Below are 20,743 nucleotides of genomic sequence, written 5' to 3'. Positions count from 1 at the left end.
CTTTAACAATATAATTCATATTTTAACAAAAAATGCATGAAAAAATTAGCAAATTTGGGTTGCAAAATCATATTTGTGTTCTTGATTCTATGTCTAGGCCATATGTAATAAAAATAAAGGAACACCAAACATGAGGGTGCCAAGACTCAGCCCGAACTTGTAGTTTTTTGGTTTATAAATGCCAAAAAGTGCAAACGAACTCCGAAAAACAAGAAAATTGACATGGTGCCCTCATATGACACGTAAATGATGTGGTAAAAATTGAGAATGTTTCATAAAAATTGTGATGTACATCGATTGAAAACTAGACTGTCTCCAAGGAAGAAACATGCTTTCAGAAGGGAATGGGTGAGGTTTGAAGGCGAAGTGACCTTTGCTTCATATGTTGGCCTTGAAAACTTATGTGCACTCAAGATAGGCCATTATTTGATTCATGTAATTTTTCTGAATTTTGATGAGTCTATTTGTTGTATTAGAGCCATTAAATGCATTTCTGGACCTGTACCGAATATAATTAAAATTTAAACTGTAAGTGCATGAAAAAGTTGAAAAGGTTGGGTTAAAAAATCATAATTGTGTTCCTGATTCCATGTTTAAGTTTTGTACAAGCTAAAGAGAGGACTTCTAAACATGAGGATGCCAACACTTCCCCAAATGCAAACGAACTCCGAAAAACATGAAAGTTGGCGTGATGCTTTTTGGGCCCACGGAAGACGACGATTGAGCTAGTTGTTCCCTGTTAATTAACCAGCATGTACAGGCTACTCGGCTTGAACATTTCGATGAGTAACTGACCAACATCCCCAACAGATGGACCCGTTGATACTTTATTACCACACAAACACACGCACAGGCAATACATTACATGGATACACAAGGCTTACAATAGACAGTAGAACGTACAAAGGTACGGTGCCATGGCATGCGCAGGCGGAGTCGCCAGGGTCGCCGCAGGCCTAGCAGCCCGTGCCGGAATAGGTGCAGCGGCACCTGGCGGCGCAGGGTGGTGGGGGCGTGCACACAGTGATGCAGACCTTCCCAGTCGGGCAGGGCACACAGCCGCAGCGGTCGATGCACGCTGTGAGCGCGTCCGTCGGCTGCCCCGACACGGCCGGGGCAAGCGTGGCCGCGCAGAGTGCGGCCAGGAGCATGACGGCGGCGAACTTGAGAGCGGGAGCAGCCATGTGATGAAAGTAGAGGAGAGCAAGATGGTCTGCTTTGGGTTTATCAGACGGGAGACGGAGGCGCTATTTATAGGCTAGTAGTGGTTGATTATCAGCCATGTGATTTTGACTTTCGCACCATGCATGTAGTACTGACTTATGTGACATGATGTGGTCTAGAGAGGATTGTATTAGCTCGTGCTACAGCCCATCTTTTTCGACGCTTTCTTCTTTTTGTTGAATCCAGGCCATACTACATGCGTTCATACATGTGTGTTGTATTGGCCGAATCTATTGAATGGGTTTACACATGTTCAGACTGGCAATAGTGGCCCAATCTGTTTAGGGCACGAAAATAGTTAAGCAGACGATAACATCATTTCTCATATCATGGATCATTAATTAAATAGTTTTCTTGCCTTGCAAATCTTACCAATTAGGTGGTTATACCTTCCATTTCATTTAAATTCGCATATTATCACTACAAGAAAAATGCTCAATTATGACCCAAAAAGAAAATGACGGTGGTTTAATTGGTCATTGATCCATGACCAAAATTCTGAAATTAGTCATGGCAAGTCTGAGAGGGTCCAAAGCCCATAACGTTATGACCTTTTGCTTCTATTAGGTCATGATACTATTGCACAAATTGATCATTAAGTGCTACCGATTGAAAAAAGAAGAAGAAAAAAGTGAAAGAGGTGTGTTGTATGAGGGGATGGTTTTGGAGGGTTGGATGTAGGAGGAGTGGATGGTCATGATCTGTTTCTGGAGAGGGATCCGTGTCCTCACATGTGATAGGCTCTCTTTATTCAGATCGAGATGTAGATCACGTCTCTCTCTCACACACACACCAGATCCAGAGCACCCCGGCCCCTGCCTCTTCCCGCTTCATCCCCGTCGCCGGCGCCCCCAGCCCCAAGCCTCGATTAGGATCCTTCGACGCATGCGGACGATCATACCGGTCAAATACACAAATACCGAACATCTCCGCATTATTGCATCATCACATGATTCTCTCAAAAGAGAGAGAGAGAGAGGATCAGCATGACCCACTCACCCATCAATCAAGATCAAGAATCAAGAAAAGAAAAAGATGGGTGGTAATTCTTGAAGGAGAAGAAAGAAGGATTCCATCCATGAGAAAAAGGCTGAGCAAACCCCTAGGCCTAGGCGGCTCGGCCCAGCGCAGCGCAGGGCTAACTAAAGCCTAAAGAGGAGGTGGGGTGGGCCGGGGTGTCATAGAGAGGAAGCCCTAATCGGTGGCATCATCGCCAGAGCCCTCTCCCCATCCCTGGGATCACCAACTCCTCTCCCCCACCCCTCCTCCCGCCGCCGTCGCCGTCATGGAGCCCGCCCCTGCCCCCGCCACCGCCACCGCGTCGCCCGATCCGGCGCCCCGCTCCCCGGCGCCGTCGCCGGCCAAGAGGTCCGCGTGGAAGCAGCCCTCCCCCTCCTCCGCCGCCAACGGCGCCCTACACGCCGACTCGCCGCCGCCGCCGCCCGTCGTCATGGACGCCGACCACTGGCCGCGCTCGCCGACGCCGCCAAGATCAAGACCCTGCTCCAGGCCACATCTGACTCCCCCAAGCCTCCTCGACGCCGCTAAGACCAAGACCCTACTCCCGGCCACCTCCGACTCCCCCAAGCCTCCTCGCGCATCCGCTGCGGCCGCCGCAGCTTCCACCTACAGAAGACCACCTGCTCCTCGTGCGGCTACCCCGCCGCCCGCATCCGCAAGTGTAAGTCCATCCCACCCCCCAAATCCCGCGGTTACTCTGTGCATATGCGATCCCGTTTCCTCAAGATAGTTGTTTTAGCTAGATGTGGTCCTTGGTATTGGTATGAACTGTTTGCGAGAGACCGTGGTTGCTGAGGTTGTCGATTCAGCTGTGGTAGCCCGTTCACTCTTGCCTTGAATCTCATGCTAGCTAGCTCTGTGGCTCGATGTGGTAGTCTTGCATGCTATGCTCGGTTGCAACATGATAGAGGTTCAGCAACTGGAGCTATTGATTAGAGGGATGACTTGATTGTTTGTTCACATGTATTGTTGATCACATAATTTCATTGTTCTTTTCTGAGCCGAATAGCTTATGCTCTCAGAGTATCAGGGAAAGAATATGTAATTGTTTCTGTGGTATTTGGCCTTCATAAACAGGACAACCACTTTGTTGTCATATGTTTGAGGCATGCCTTGAAGGTGCTCATACCAAAGATATAAGAGCTTCTTTGTTTGGGATGTTCCACGATGGTAGGTGAGAGTACCATCGCTGCTTGTCCCCAGAGATGGCAGGTGAGAGTACCATCGCTGCTTGAAGGTGCCCTAATTGTTTTGCTTGGTGATGTTCGCTCGGCTGCTTGGTGTTGTTCGCTCCTGCTCCTGCTGTCCTCCAGTCCTTCAATCCATCAATTTTGACAGCACCGTCACCCCTGAGACGTGTTACCAGCTCGAAGTCTGCATTCGTTTTAGTTCCAGATGGCGTGATGCACACCTACATCTCAAGTGATTAAGTGATTCGGTATATCTTTTATGTTATTCAATTTTGATTTCGTTCCAACTTTAATTGCTTTGGGCTTATCCAAACTAGTACAAGCTTAATACTCAGGTTTCGATTTAAATTTCACAGGGCTAAAAACAATGTCAGTGCTTGCTGTTTAAAGCAACAACTCATGCCTGATGGGCGGTTGCGGCATGGAGGGACACCCAAGCTCCATAATTCGGTCACATGGAGTTGGTCCATTTTTCATGCTGGCCAGCCACCCAAGCTCCATCTACTGGGTGCCATAGCCGGTCTGCTGCCATCTTCTTAGGTTGGTGAAGTTACAGTTGCTCATACTACCAGGTCAGAGAGTCGGCTTTTTATCTAATAAACCTGGCATAACGGACATAGCACTTACCACTTCGTAGAAATTGCTAACGTCAATATTAGATACAAATCCCTCACCCCTGTGTGTGAGATAGCTAAGTTGAACAGATTTTTGCCATAAAAGCAGAATACCATGATTGTAGGTGATAAAATTATGTAATATAATTCTACACTGTCTATAAAGAGGCAACCAGCTTCATTGGGCTGGTTTTGGTAATAACTCGAGTTGATGCTACAAAATTACCGACAGCCTGTGCGATGATTTAATCTTGCTATCTGATGCTCATGTTTTTAGGGAGTGCGCTCCTCAAGGTTAATTTATTCTTTAAATATCATGACATGGCTTTTAGTATCGTTCGTAACTGATATTAATTTAATCTATTTTTTTGCATTGTAGATTGCCTAATCTTCTGTATAATTTTACGATGGTATATATTTATACTCAGCTCATCTATCATGTAAGTTACATGATATAAATTGGACTCTTTTACACAAACAATATCCCACGTTAACTGAACATGTATACATTTTTTTGGATCCTAATTTAAAGCATAGTAATTGTCTTAATGTGGAAGTTTCACCATTTAATTGTCTTAGTGTAGTTATATGATGCATGAAGTTGTTTTAGCTACAGTTTTAGTTGAGGTATACCTATTTTTATCACGAAAGTCACTCAGGTCACTGTGTATATGTGATCCTGCCTCTTGAATAATCAGTGAAACACTATTGTGAACGGCTCAAGGAGAAAGCTAATGTAGTTGTTGCCTTGCAGGTATAGTTAATGCCAAGTAAGGTGGGTGAGAAAAATGCCGGTGCAGGACTGATGGGGTCATAGTCCTAGGGTAGGGTCATAGGCCTGCTATACCAGGTCCAACCCAAGGACTACCCCACACAAAGGACAAGACCCTAGGTCTGCCCCGACTGAATTAAGGAGTCCCCATCATCCAGTCGGTAACAAGTCCTGAATCATCCAGTCGGAGACTAGCATTCGGAGGATACCAGGCTAACCGACTGGATACACTCAGTACATCGTAACCCCTCTGGAGGGAAACTGCCGTGCGTTTCCGGGTGCATTTATTAGCATTTAGAGCATACGTTACCTGTAACGTACGCATTCAATCGCCACTACTCCGCCCCTGAATCAGAATCGTTGTGGAGGGCAGCGCACTCTATATAAGCCACCCTCCTCCACTGATAAAGGGGTTAGTAAATCATTGTATTCCATATTACACTCGACAACAAGCTCCAAGAGCACTGAGACGTAGGGCTGTTACCTCCACCGCAGAGGGGCCTGAACTCATACAACCTCGCCGTAGCTAGGACTCTGCCCATCCCCTTCGTACCCTACACATCTACTGTCAGGCTTATAACCACGACAGTTGGCGCCCACCGTGGGGCAGGCGTCTAAGCGACTTCCGGCGAGTTTGCGACTACTTCCTTTCGTCATGTCGACCGGTGGAGATTCGAGCATGGGTCACCAGATCTTCTTCGACGCTCTCTCCTTCACCGTCGACGATTCGGCGTGGCTTCGGGAGGCGCCTCTCGGCGTCAAGGCGCTTCCCCGTCGCGGGGCCACGCACTTCCGTGCCGGCGCCCGCGGCGTTCTTCTTCTCCAACAATCGGCTCCGTTGTCGACCTGCACCTCCGTCATGCGCCGCAGCAAGCGGTCCCGCCGTCCGCGTCTCCAACGTTGGGTGCAGCATGCCCGAGCGCGTCAGATCGCGTCTTCTCAAGTGGCAGTTCTGGAGTCTGTTGTGGTCGCCCCGTGTTCCCAGCGCTCAGGCTCAGTTCCGACTGAGTTTCCTTCCGAGTACGCGGGTCGCGGGCCTGCAGCAGAAGTACACATGGCCAACTCCCATGAAGATCCCCGTCAAGCTGGCCGGAGCGAGCGCGAGATCGATGAAGCATCCGGTGCACGCCGTCCACCTCGCCGTTCTGCTAGTCGGCACACTCGGCGGAGCAACGTGGAGTTGTTCCGCACGCCTCTCCTCAACTTGGCTGCGGCTGCCAAGATTGCCGATTCCCTCCAGCCGACTGATTCAGAGGCAGGAAGGGGAATCGAGCAGATCCGAGCTCTGTTGCACACGGCACAGCAGCAGAATTCGGCAGTCTCCCAGTCGCACAACCGGATCTACAATAGTTCCGTCCATGCAAACATGCATCGGTCGGTTCACAGCCCTGGTTCCCATCAGCACCACAGGGGAGGCAGTCGCTCCATGATCCGCGAAGATCGCCGCCGCTCACGCAACCCTCCGCGGGGTGGGCCCTATGGGTCCCGGCATCATGATGGTCGGCGACATTTACGACCCAAGACCCGACGCAAGAGGGCGAATCGCCCAGCGAAAGGTCGACAGGGGTCGAGCCCACCGCGATGGTCACGATATGGACCGTCCAGGTGGAAGCAGGACCATCATGTCCGGCCCCGAGTGTTTTAGTTGAGCCATCGGCTCGGCTGACATCCCGCCCAACTTCCGATTGGCAGCGGGAATCGGTAAATTTACGGGGGAATCCAAGCCTGAAACATGGCTAGACGACTACCGAGTGGCAGTCCAGATCGGAGGAGGAGACGACCATGTCGCTATGAAGAACCTTCCTCTGATGCTCGACGGCTCGGCGCGAGCTTGGCTGAACCAGTTGGCCCCCTCCAGCATCTACAGTTGGGCAGATCTGGCCCGAGTGTTCATCAGGACCTTCGAAGGGACGTGCAAACGCCCTGCAGGCCTTGTGGAGCTTCAAGACTGTGTCCAGAAGCCGAATGAGCCCTTGCGCGACTTCATCCAGCGATGGACAACTCTCTACCACACGGTGGAGAACGTCACCGAGCATCAAGCAGTCTGCGCGTTCAAGGCAGGCGTACGGTACAGAGAGCTGTACCTAAAGTTCGGTCGAACAGGCGACATCTCCATGAGCAAGATGATGGAGATAGCGGCTCGCTATGCAAATGGCGAGGAAGAGGACCGCATCCGGAGCAGCAAGCACAAGACAGTCGGCGATGCCGACAGAGGTAACACTCGGAAGCAGAAACAGAAGGTTCCGCCCACACCGTAAGCAGAAGCTGCAGCTGTGACCAGTGCCAAGTTCAAGGGCAAAGGGAAGGCGCAGTTTACCCCCAAGAAGAAGCCATTCAACAATCCCATCCTGGACCATCCTTGTCCGGTTCACACGAAGATGGACGAAGAAGGCAACCCCATATACGCGAAGCACACCACTCGACAGTGTCGTCTCCTGATCCAAGGGTTCAGCGAGGGACAACCGAGTGAGAAGGATCCTGAACAAGATGAGGAGGATAAGGAGGATCCGTTCCCCCAAGTCCATGCAACCCTCATGATTTTTTCTGACATCGAAAGCAAGAGTCGACTGAAGCTGGTGAACAGGGAGGTCAACATGGGTGTTCCGACCAACCCCAAGTTCCTCAAATGGTCTCAGACTGCGATCACCTTTGACCAGTCGGATCATCCAACGCATATTCCCACCCCAGGAAGACAGGCTCTGGTCGTCGACCCGGTGGTGGAAGGAGTCCGACTGCGCAAAGTCCTCATGGACGGCGGTAGCGGGCTGAACATCATGTACGCCGACACTCTCAAGGGAATGGGCATTCCGATGTCCAGGCTCAGCGAGAGCAGTATGCAGTTCCACGGAGTCGTCCCTGGACGGAAGGCCAAGTCACTCGGCCAGATCGCGTTGGACGTCGTTTTTGGCTTCGACAAGAACTTTCGCAAGGAGAAGCTCACATTTGAGGTGGTGGATTTCCAGAGCGCTTACCACGCAATTCTGGGCCGCCCGGCATATGTGAGCTTCATGGCACGTCCATGCTATGTATACTTGAAGTTGAAGATGTCAGGCCCGAAAGGCGTGATCACCATCACGGGCAACCGTCAGCGAGCCGAAGAGTGTCTGCAGCAGGGATCAAGAATTGCCGACCAGCAGATGGTTGTACTCGAGCTCGACAAGTACAAGAAGACAGTCGACCCTCCCGACCTGATGCGCTCAAAAAAACCTGCTTCTGAGTCCGCGTTCCAGTCGGCGGGGGAGACGAAGAAGGTCAGCATCCACCCGACGGACGACTCTACCGCCCCAACGAACATCTCCACCACCCTCGATCCTAAATAGGAAGCCGAGCTCACCCAATTCCTCCGTGAGAACTGGGACATCTTCGCATGGAAACCCTCTGACATGCCAGGTGTGCCCAGGGAGTTGGCTGAGCATCGACTGCACGTGGATCCCGTCGCTCGGCCCGTCCGAGAGCGCCTGCGCCGGTCCGCCGCGCACAAGAGGAAGGTGATCGGAGAAGAAGTGGCCAAGCTGTTGGCCGCCAACTTCATTCGCGAGGTTCACCACTCCGAGTGGCTCGCAAATGTTGTCATGGTGCCCAAGAAGGACAAGTCGCTCTGAATGTGCATCGACTTCAAGCATCTCAATAAGGTCTGCCCGAAAGACCATTTTCCGCTCCCCCGCATAGATCAAATTGTCGATTCGACTGCGGGATGCGAGCCTTTGTCGTTTCTTGATGCCTACTCGGGCTATCATCAGATCCGTCTGTATGGTCCCGATGAGTTAAAAACAGCCTTCATCACCCCATTCGGGTGCTTCTGCTACATCACTATGCCTTTCGGTCTAAAGAATGCAGGAGCTACCTTTATGCGCATGATCCAAAAATGTCTCCTCGACCAGATCGGTCGCAATGTGGAGGCATATATGGATGATATCGTAGTCAAGTCACGCAAAGGTTCTGACCTGCTGACTGACTTGGCAGAAACATTCGCCAACCTTCGTAGGTACGATATCAAGCTCAACCCAGCCAAATGTTCATTCGGTGTTCCCAGCGGAAAGTTACTCGGTTTCTTTGTTTCCGAACGAGGGATCGACGTTAACCCCGAAAAGATCGGGACCATCGTCCGAATGGAGAGGCCGGTCAGAATACACGATGTTCAACGGCTCACAGGTTGCCTAGCGGCTTTGAGCAGGTTCATCAGTCGACTCGGCGAGAAAGCACTTCCTCTGTACCGACTCATGAAGAAATCAGATACCTTCGAGTGGACAGACGAAGCCCAAGTCGCATTCGACGACCTCAAAGTCCTACTTTCCACCCAGCCGGTTCTTACTGCTCCTCTCAGTAAAGAGCCCCTTCTTCTATATATCGCGGCTATAAACCAAGTCGTCAGTACTGTTCTTACAGTCGAGCGAGAAGAAGAAGGCAAAGCATACAAAGTTCAGCGGCCAGTGTACTACGACTCCGAAGTCCTGACCCCTTCCAAGAAGAGGTATCCCCATTATCAAAAACTTATCTATGGGATCTATATGACTCCGAAGAAGGTGGCCCATTATTTCCAAGACCACTCGGTATCTGTCGTTTCTGATGCTCCGTTGTCGGAAATTCTCCACAATCGAGACGCGTCAGGCCGAGTGGCGAAGTGGGCAATGGAGATGTTGTACTGTGACATCAAGTTCGAGGCCAAGAAAGCTATTAAGTCTCAAGCCCTGGCTGACTTTATAGCAGAATGGGTAGAACAACAGCAACCGACCCACATCTACTCGGCTCATTGGATAATGTTCTTCGATGGGTCTAAGATGTTGAATGGCTCCGGCGCTGGTGTGGTGATCATATCACCAAAGGGCGACAAGCTCAAGTACGTGTTGCAGATACACTTTGATTCCTCCAACAACAAGGCAGAGTACGAAGCTCTCCTCTACGGATTGCGCATGGCCATCTCACTCGGCGTCCGTCGCTTGATGGTCTACGGCGATTCGGATTTGGTGGTCAATCAAGTGATGAAAGAGTGGGACGTAAGGAACCCCACCATGACAACATACTGCAATGCAGTGAGGAAGCTGGAGAAGAAGTTTGAAGGTCTAGAGCTCCATCATGTTCCGAGATTGAAGAACCAAGCGGCTGACGAGTTGGCAAAACTCGGATCCACTCGGAGACCAGTCCCGAGTTATGTCTGCCTCGAGCACCTCCATCTTCCCTCAGTCAAAGAAGATCCCTTCACAGAAGAACCGGTACAACCCAAGAGCGCAACAGATCCGACTGAAGTCGATGTACCTGCTGTGGTTGATCTGGTCATGGAGATTCTGGCTGTCATTCCCGATTGGACTGTGCCGATCATTGCATATATCCTGAGGCAAGAACTTCCAGAAGACGAAGTCTAAGCCAGGCAAATAGTTCGCAGGTCGAAGGCATTCACTGTCATTGATGGTCAATTGTACAAGGAGAGTGTTTCAGGCGTTCTTCAACGATGCATTTCCCCGGAGGAAGGGCAGTTGATCCTAGAGGATATTCACTCGGGAACCTGCGGTCATCACGCTTCTTCGAGAGCAATCGTCGCCAAGGCATTCAGAGCCGGTTTCTTTTGGCTGCAGGCAAATGAGATGGCTAAAGATATGGTCGACCGATGTGAAGGCTATCAGTTCTACTGCAACAAGTCCCACAAGCCAACATCTGCATTGAAGACAATCCCTCTTGTGTGGTCATTTGCAGTGTGGGGATTAGATACAGTCGGGCCATTCAAGACAGGCCAAGGAGGCTACACACATCTGTTGGTGGCAGTCGACAAGTTTACAAAATGGATAGAAGCTAAGCCCATCAAGAAACTCGACGCCTCAACAGCTGTCAAGTTTGTCAGGGACATCATTTCCAGATTCGGGGTACCTCACAGCATAATCACGGACAACGGGACAAACTTCGACTCGGACAGATTCAAAGGTTTCTGTGCGAGTCAGGGTATCCGAGTGGATTTTGCTTCCGTGGCACATCCTCAATCCAACGGACAAGCTGAACGGGCGAATGGGCTTATTCTTCAAGGTTTGAAGCCCCGACTCCTGCGAGAGGTGGGACACGCTGCTAGCGCATGGGTCACCGAGTTACCTTCAGTGCTTTGGGGCCTTCACACCACTCCGAACAGATCAACGGGGCAATCACCGTTCTTCCTCGTTTATGGAGCAGAAGCGGTCCTTCCGAGTGACCTGCTTCACAATGCCCCACGAGTCGAACTCTTCTCCGAAGCTGAAGCAGAACAAGCAAGGCAAGATGGAGTCGATCTTCTCGAGGAGGAACGCGAGATGGCACTCACTCGCTCAACAATTTACCAGCAAGATCTGCGACGCTTTCATGCGCGTCACGTCAGGAGTCGCACATTCCAAGCAGGCGATTTAGTGCTCCGAGTGGATCAGCAAAGACCCCACAAGTTGGCTCCGTCCTGGGAAGGGCCTTTCATCATCTCTAAGATGCTGAACAACGGAGCATACAAACTCTACAACATTCAAGGGGAGACAGACGAGCCGCGCGCATGGAACGGAGACCTCCTCAAGCGATTTTATACGTGATCGTCGACTGAAGCAGTGTAACAAAAAAGTTTCGATGAAATAATATACAGCAGACTCAGTTTTTTGCAGATTCAGAGTTTTTTCCACGGTCACAGACTCCGGTCACACACAAAAAAAAAACTTAGTTGCGATCATGAATCGCCTAAGTTCTAACTTCCTCTGAGTGTGCGCTAAACGTCACACTCGGGGACTTAGCTGCGATCCCGAATCGCCTAAGTATTAACTTCCTCCGAGTGTGCACTAAACGTCACACTCGGAGACTTAGCTGCGATCCTGAATCGCCTAAGTACTAACTTCCTCCGAGTGTGCACCAAACGTCACACTCGGGGACTTAGCTGCGATCCTGAATCGCCTAAGTACTAACTTCCTCCGAGTGTGCACCAAACGTCACACTCGGGGACTTAGCTGCGATCCTGAATCGCCTAAGTACTAACTTTCTCCGAGTGTGCACCAAACGTCACACTCGGGGACTTAGCTGCGATCCTGAATCGCCTAAGTACTAACTTCCTCCGAGTGTGCACTACACGTCGCACTCGGGGACTTAGTTGCGATCATGAATCGCCTAAGTTCTAACTTCCTCCGAGTGTGCACCAAACGTCACACTCGGGGACTTAGCTGCGATCCTGAATCGCCTAAGTACTAACTTCTTCCGAGTGTGCACTACACGTCGCACTCGGGGACTTAGTTGCGATTATGAATCGCCTAAGTTCCAACTTCCTCCGAGTATGCACTAAACGTCACACTCGGGGACTTAGCTGCGATCCTGAATCGCCTAAGTACTAACTTCCTCCGAGTGTGCACTAAACGTCACACTCGGGGACTTAGCTGTGATCAAGAATCACCTAAGTTCTAACTTCCTCCGAGTGTGCACTAAACGTCGCACTCGGAGGCTTAGCTGTGATCAAGAATCACCTAAGTATTAATCTTCTCCGAGTATGCACTAAACGTTGCACTCGAAACAACATTGAAACACAAGAGTAAACGCTTTCATTCGGATTCCAAAATCCTTGAAAATATAGGTAACTCGGTACGGATCAAGCTTACCCACACCGATTTAAAAGTATGACAGCCAACAGAAGTGGCCAAAGTACCTTACAGATAAACACTCGGCATACCGAGGATAAAGTTTTCTTACGTGTCAGCTGGGCCGGCGCCAGGACTGGAGGGTTCCACAAAAGTGTCCAAGTCGATTCCGTCAGCGATGCGGGTAGCAGTCTCAAGGAACGTCTCCATGAAGTCTTCGAATCGAAGCTTCTTCGTGTTGGCGACCTTCAGTGTCTTCAGCTTCTCTTCTCGCACCTCCTTGCAATGGACTCGGACCAAGGACAAGGCAACGTCAGCACCGCAACGCGCTGCCGATTTCTTCCACGATTGCACCCGGCTCGGAATCTCCTCCAGTCGCGCCATCAGGGACTCCATCTCCTGCCGCGACTCGTCTTCTGGCCAAAGTTCCTTGTCAATTCGGCCAACGACCTCTCTCAGTCGACCGATGAAAGGACCCACTTTGCTTACGCGGATATGCGCCTGGAGCAGATCCCGATTGGCGTCCTCGCCGAGTGGCACGTTGTCCTGAATGGATCGCTCCACAGCCGCTGCTTCAGCTTCAGCAGCAACGCAAAAGTCTGCAACAAAAGGGCAAGTATACAATAAAAACCGAGTGTAACGCACACTGTACAAGCACTCGGCAAAACATAAGACTTACCAGCCAGACGAGTCATCATCTGCCCAGCCCAGTCGTTGACATACTTCTCGTGAGCTATGCATCGTCTGTTCTGGACAGCCATCTGATTCATGAGAACAGTCCTCTGTTTCCCCATTCTTTCCACCTCCTCCCTCAACACCTTGTTCGCCTCCCGAGCCTCCTCCAGGGCCTTCTCTCGTCCCTCCAGAGCATCCTTCATGCCGGCCATGGCGAGCATAGCAGCATCAAGTTCACCAGCAAACTGGTTCCTCTCTGCTCTCAGAGCCTCATAGGCAGTCCCCATTTCACAAGTTTTATGCCACCAAGAAACAAGGGACAATCAGCAAGTTCAACAGTTAACAGTCTAAGTTCTTTAGACCCCTGCCGACGCAAGCAGTCGACAGCGGTCTCGGGGACTACACCCAGTGGGTTCACTGAGAGTGACCCCACTGGCATGCACCTCAAGCAGGCCTGCCCTATTGAGATGCATGTTATCACCTACGCCTCCGGGGCCAATACTACCCGACCTGAGTACAACTTACTCTCGGGGACTCTTACCATAAGTGCACTCCGACTGCAACAAATACTCGCACTCGGTAATCCTATCTACAGACACAACCAAACTCAAGACAAAATGTATAAAGACAACTGTCGGTGCAAGCACTCGACAGAAGTCTCGGGGACTACACCCACTGGGTTCACTCAGAGTGAACCCATTGCAAACAACAGCTGCTATTCAAGAACACCCAGTGGGTTACAGGGGAAAAGTAAATACTTACTAGACCACTTACTCGGATATCATCGCGCAGCTCCAAGCTCCGCTGGTACAAGGCCGCAACGGAGTCATAAGCCCTCTTGGCTTCTCCAGCCATCAGCTCCGCCTGCACCATAGCCCCCTTGGCCGCTCCCACCTGCTCCTTCGGAAGACGCCGGATGCTGAATTCAGCATTCGACGAACCTGGGATCGTCGGAGGTTTCTGGGGCATCCCAAGGTCCGCCCCAGTCGGCTCCTCCTCCACCAGCACTGGTTCAGTCGGTGGCGACGCCTCAGTCGGCAAGACGTCGGCGGCGGGAGCGGCAGCAGGAGGAGCAGCCTCAAGAACAGGCTCCACGGCGGGGTCGGCTCTCCCCTGGTCGTCCTCGCCCAGGCAAATCGCCCCTGACAGGCCGAACGACATGACGTCTCAGAAAAAGAAAGAAACAAGCCCTATGATAGAATTGGAGACGTGATGGGATAAAACACTCGGCGCTCCTACAACGCACCTGGCTGGGACAAAACGACATTGTCCGTGTCCATGGGGTCGTCCCCTTGGCGAGCCGGAGAGGTGGCAGAGGTAGCGACCCTGTCGAGTGAAATCCATTCAGCCAGTAAACAGAAGTTCACTCGGATAACAGAAAGAACCGAAAGCTAGATACATTTTACGTGGAGGTGACAGGGATAGCAACCCTCATTCGCGGCAGACCCTTCCGAGGCTTAGGCCCACTCGGCTTGGGCGCCCTAGAAGACTGGCCCGCAGGCTCAGCGGCGGCGTCCCTGGCCCACTTGGTGCCTCGAACACTCGGGACCACCGGAGCAGTAGGTGGAGCACTCGACGACGCAGGAGGAGCCGAAGGGACGGCGGGCTCGTGTCGGCGCTTGGTCCGATGCTCTGGTCGTGTAGGTGGCGAGTCTTGCTCCTCATCTTCTTCCTCTTCCTCGCTGTCCTCCTTCTCCGATTACCCGCTGTCGGAGACGTACTCGACGCTCTCCATGCTACCCTCCTGGCTGCCTTCCTCCTCTTCCTCCTCCGGATTCCCATTCGAGACGGGGGAGAACCAGTTGGTCCACGCCTGCATAAAGTTCAGTCGAAAACATTAGACATCACACGGAGATATAAGCAAACGACTGGAATTAAGACAGTTCGATGCACTCGACAAGTGCCACTCACCTGATTCGGTGGAGGATGATCCACGCTGTAAGGCCTCACTTGCCGAGCTCCTTTGGGGTTCTCATAGGGACCCGTGATTTGGAGCACCCACGAGGTCACGCTCTCCTCAGTCACGCCCACCACGATGGTCCGAGTGGAGTCTTCGGGCCCCGTGTAATGCCACATAGCATGGTCGCGAGCCTGCAGAGGCTGGATCCGCCGACCAAGGAAGACTTCCAGTAGGTCTATACCGGTGACCCCCCTCCGGACGACATCCACGAGTGCCTCAACCAAGGGCTGGATGTCGTTCTTCTCGGCCTTCGAGAGCGCGAGCTGCTTGGGCGGGGCGGGCCGATCTAGACTAAAAGGAAGCGGACCAGTCGACGCATTCGGACATGCGATATCCTGGCAGTAGAACCACGTCGACTGCTAGTTCCTAACCGACTCGCTTAACTGGAGAGCAGGATAGCTACTCCGACTCTTCTTCTGGAATCCTAAACCTCCGCAGAGCTGGAGGAGGTGCGTCTTATCATCCGACTGGCTAAGTCGTTTGATAGTTTGGGATCGGGCGGAGAAGATGTGTTTGAACAAACCCCAATGGGGAGGGCAACCAATGAAACACTCGCACAAAACAATAAAGGCAGAAAGATGGGCGATGGCATTCGGAGGAAAGTGGTGATGTTGGGCCCCGAAGTGATTCATGATGCCCTTAAAGAAAGGGTGCGGGGGCAAAGAAAAACCTCGGTGGACATGACTAAGGAGCAGGACGCGCTCCCCCTCCCGAGGCGCTGGCTCGACCTCGTCGTCCGCCGGAAGTCTCCAGGACTTATGCACGAGCATTCCGTGCTCCACCAGCTCCAGCAGATCTCCCTCCGTCACCGTGGAGGGAAGGAAGTCTCCTTGGATTCACCCCACCGGCAGCGGCCGCTACCGCCGCGGAGCAGCCGCCGCGGCCTTGCTCTTCTTCTTCCTCGCCTCCATCTTGCTGGTCTGACCCTTGGTCATGGAGGCGACGGCGAACCCTCGAGAGGGAGGAAAAGGAAGGAGTGTTGGGGCGCTGGAGGCGGCAAGGAAGACGGAGCAGGTGAGAGCGAAAGATTCGGCGAGCGTAACGAAGAAGCCTCACCGCCCAGATTTAAATAGAGTTCCGACTGGGTCACTCGCGGGTGGCCCCGAAACCTTATCCGCCCGACCGGCCGCGGCGATATCAGTGGAGGAGTTGAAGGCGCGGAAATCGAGGCGTCACGCGCTACTCGAGCGCGCTGGCGTCATCCCCGCTGAGCGCGCGGAACCCGAAATTTGAGATCCCGGAAAATCCGCTGCTGTCAGTTGACCCGTCGCGTCAAAAGATGCCGCAGAAACACTCGGTTCCCGACAGACTGTTTTGCGAGCACTTCCACTCGGATCGTTGGTCAGGAAAGATAAAATGGATAGGGGCAAGCAACGCCCAAGCCGAATCTAGTCCAGTCGGATCTGAACCTCAAGCACCGCTTCGTCGTTTCAACCCCAATCCATTCGGGGACTAATGATGGGGTCATAGTCCTAGGGTAGGGTCATAGGCCTGCTATACCAGGTCCAACCCAAGGACTACCCCACACAAAGGACAAGACCCTAGGTCTGCCCCGACTGAATTAAGGAGTCCCCATCATCCAGTCGGTAACAAGTCCTGAATCATCCAGTCGGAGACTAGCATTCGGAGGATACCAGGCTAACCGACTGGATACACTCGGTACATCGTAACCCCTCTGGAGGAAAACTGCCGTGCATTTCCAGGTGCATTTATTAGCATTTAGAGCATACGTTACCTGTAACGTACGCATTCAATCGCCACTACTCCGCCCCTGAATCAGAACCGTTGTGGAGGGCAGCGCACTCTATATAAGCCACACTCCTCCACTGATAAAGGGGTTAGCAAATCATTGTATTCCATATTACACTCGACAACAAGCTCCAAGAGCACTGAGACGTAGGGCTGTTACCTCCACCGCAGAGGGGCCTGAACTCATACAACCTCGCCGTAGCTAGGACTCTGCCCATCCCCTTCGTACCCTATACATCTACTGTCACGCTTATACCCACGACAAGGACAATTGAAGTGGAGGTGTGATCGCTGCATTGGGATCAATGATTACTTAAGAGACAAAGGTTTGATTTAGTTGTATGTATCCAGTTGAGTCGGATTTGTGTTGGCCAAAGTAAATTTCTGCACGAATTTGTTAGTATTTACTTCTACTTAATCAATACGTGTACAGATAACTCTTTTTTTAAGTAGGATCGAATATTAGAATCATTTGTTGATGAGTGCTTAAGTATATCTTCCTAGATTTCTAGATGGATTAATATCTTTATCAATTGCATGTTGCACCTATGCATATAATATCACCATGTAACTAAAGGATATGTCCCCTGTATCGATGATATTACTACCTATGTTTCTCTGAATAACCGTCGTGGACTGATTAACTGGGTGCATTATATTATAGGATTTTAGCAATATTTATCTACCGCCATTTAATATAAAAGTTTGCTCCTTGCAAACAAAAATAATAATATAAAGTTTGCCATATTTACTGTTCATTAGCAGTTGGATCAAAATGAGAGCATACAGTATACTCCATTTTTAAGTACAGATAGAACATCAATGAATGGCTATGAATATGCATGTTGTACACTCACATTTACTGTTCATTAGCAATTGGATCAAAATGAGTGCATACACTCAAGAAGTATCAGGTATACGAATATATACTACATGCGTCCACGTAGCTATACTATAGTGCAAACAAGTAGCGCCACGCTATTGATATATATATACATACGTACAACAGTAATAATTATACATATTCACACTCACAATTCACAAGGATACTATTTTCCAGTAATATGCAACATTATATTTTTTGTTTCATACAATAATACATATTATTTTGCAACATGTATACTAGAATCTATATACTCTAGTCCGAAGTATACAAAGTATATGCAGCAGCTGTCATGCTAGCATGTCTTGACTTGTTTGGAATGCAAGAAAGTAGCAGTTTGTTGAAACTAACCCACACCGTACCATTTTCTACTGTTGTATTAGCAAAGCAGCAAAGTATATGCAGCAACAATTTTCTATTGTTTTATCATTGGTTATCATGCGTGCAATTTTACTAGTTTCCTTGGTCTGAAAGCCTTGCCATCATTTTCTTTTTGCAGGCGGCAATGGCAAGAGCATATTGTGCAGAGGAAGAGGATGAACCTTAATGCGTTGAACCTTGTATACTAGAACCTTGCAGGTGTTTTTGCAAAAGTATTTTGTTATGCACATGTAAAATTATTTTGATGTGCCCTTGTTAGGCGTTGAACCTTAATGCGTGGAGTCGGTTGATGATTTATTGTATTTGATGTGATATGCTACTGAAATAAAATAATGTTTTATTCTGTTGTACTTATTTTTAATGGGTCTATCCTGAGATATGCGTGCTTCTAGCAAAAAATGCTTCAACCTAAACAAATCAGACATTTTTAATAGTAAAATAGGTATTGAGCCAGGCCCATGTAGCTAGATTGGTGGACAGGGATCTGAAATTTATGATGACTCCATTTGGTCAATAGAAATGGCACGTCAGCTTGGCCACGTCAGATCCTACGTGGCTCACACAAATGGGTAATGACCAAACCAAAATTTTGATCAATAGAGACCTGGAACCAAAATTTTAGAAATGTCATGTTTGTTCATTCTTGACGGCCAACTGTTGACGTTGTAAATTTGGTCAAAAAAAGGTCAATAAACGACAATAATGACGAATCAGTGATCAATATAGGGAGTCATCATTGACCTTATTTCTTGTAGTATATGTTTGTGTTATGTCAAACATTCTTAAGTTTGGCAACGTTTACAGCAAACCCTAACACTCATAATACCGTACCAATATCATTTGATCAATCATGCAATGTATTTTCATATTGTATTTATCTAGTGGTGTAGATGTTGCTACATATTTTCAAATAAAATTATGCTAATGTTCAAATTTTATAATGTCTGACTTAAGACTAATACACGGGAATACCAGATAAAATTATTTTGTATTAGATAAGAAGTGTGTGTGTATACATCAAGGTTTAAAGTTAAAAAAATGCCATATATGTAATTCATGAAATTCATAAATATTTGAGTTTTAGAAAAATCGTATTAATAATACTGTTTGGACTAAGACAAATAGGAGCGGATATATACTTGAATTGTCAATATGCATTCCATGATTGTGGAAAGTTCAGAACGGAAAGTGAAATGTTTGAATGGAATACTCAAACTGTTCAATACATGTATTTCAAATGCATAGCAATATAGCATTAAAAACGAAAACATATGTTGTTATTCAGGGAAACATGGGGATGTTTAATACACACATGCCTATATATTGAAAATAATAAAATAAAATGAAGAATTGGTGGACGCTAACGCATGTGCAACATGTAGGGAGACCGTGGAGGCGCATACATGACGATGTCACGACCATGCATGTGCCATTGGTTATACTTATGCACTGTTGTGTAGCATGGCAAATATCGCACAGAGTTCGTCATAGCATGATGTGTGCCGAAATTCATAGTAGTGCACACATTTTTACCACACAATAATGTCCATTGCCATGAGTTATTGCATAGAACTTGTTTGGTAGATCCATGTTCAATTGACATTCATAAATAGTAAAATTAATTCTCCCCTCACTCTACCTCCACTGCAATCTTGTTCCCCCTTCTCCTTTGTCCCCGCATCCAAATCCTCCCCCCCCTTCCATCTCTGATGTTCGCCCAATTATCAAGGGCCTCCTATAGTCAAATGGCAGCCGCATGCGCGGATGTGGCTGAATGGGACGTAGATGACCAGGTAGCATGCACATATGGTGTTGTCGTTATGCCACATGCAAGAATGAGGTCGCGCCTGTGGCGGCACACATGCATGGAAGAGGTCACTCCATGTGCGGTGGCACACACTACAAGAAATATGCTCATATGTGATGTTTTTTAAAATGTCGTTGATGAATTCGTCATAAATCTATGATGATTTCATCCGAGATCGTTGTAAACCGTTTGAGGGGATCAAATCTACATATAAATTACGACGATGTGAGTCAAAACGTCGTAACCGCATAAGATGAGATCGTCATAACTTTTACGACGATTGTAAAAATGTCGTAACATGTTCTAACTATGTTGACATGTCACTCGTGGGTCAATTATATCCCACCTCATCCTAGTTTGTGAAGCAACCTACTATTCTATCATTCCAAAATTCTCAAAAAATTCTCATAAATACTTTGGATCATATATTTCTTAAATATGTGAAAACCCTTCCTTCCATAGTTCAAAAATAATTCAGCAATATTCATTTTCCTATTCTGTTCAGAATAGCACTTCGTGAAAGAAGTGCTATTTCTATTTCTTTGATTACCCTCATATTTTTTGGGCACTCTTTCCTATCAAAATCATTGCCTCATGAAAACTTTTGTAACGATTTGCCTAGTAAATCTTTCTCAGCAAATATCCAAAGTTTGTATTCAGCTAATAGCTTTGTGAAGGAAGTACTAGATAGGAATATCCTGATGAGTTGAATTTTTTCCACATCATCAATGTGCCCAAAACATAGCTCTCCATAAAATTGTAGCCACATCTCACAATCCATGTGAGCTTATGATCCAATCTTTGTTTCTGGTAATATTTTCATTTTGTGAAGCAACTACATTTTATATTGCTTTATAGTTAATGAAAATTTACCATGGGATGACACTGACCATATAACCTTACTCCACCAAA

General features: G+C 49.0%; 1 protein-coding gene and 1 long non-coding RNA gene across 2 annotated transcripts; one reads left to right on the top strand and one right to left on the bottom strand.

Annotated features, from left to right (window-relative positions):
• Nucleotides 1-787: 787 nt before the first annotated feature.
• LOC123412471 lies at nucleotides 788-1,214 on the bottom strand. The gene has a single exon (XM_045105418.1). It carries the CDS (start codon nucleotides 1,182-1,184, stop codon nucleotides 957-959), a length of 228 nt encoding a protein of 75 aa, XP_044961353.1. The 5' UTR covers nucleotides 1,185-1,214; the 3' UTR covers nucleotides 788-956.
• Nucleotides 1,215-17,019: 15,805 nt separating this feature from the next.
• On the top strand, nucleotides 17,020-18,336 carry LOC123411080. The gene is made up of 2 exons (XR_006613168.1): nucleotides 17,020-17,099; nucleotides 18,143-18,336. It is a non-coding gene; the product is annotated as an uncharacterized LOC123411080 (long non-coding RNA).
• Nucleotides 18,337-20,743: the final 2,407 nt, after the last annotated feature.

This window comes from Hordeum vulgare, chromosome 7H (genome assembly GCF_904849725.1).
Source record: "Hordeum vulgare subsp. vulgare chromosome 7H, MorexV3_pseudomolecules_assembly, whole genome shotgun sequence".
Taxonomy (NCBI): domain Eukaryota; kingdom Viridiplantae; phylum Streptophyta; class Magnoliopsida; order Poales; family Poaceae; genus Hordeum; species Hordeum vulgare.
This window is presented reverse-complemented; position numbering and strand designations above follow the sequence as displayed.

Bases quoted from the DNA above. Each gene is read 5' to 3' on its own strand.
- LOC123412471 (XM_045105418.1), bottom strand. From the start codon at position 1,184: ATGGCTGCTCCCGCTCTCAAGTTCGCCGCCGTCATGCTCCTGGCCGCA.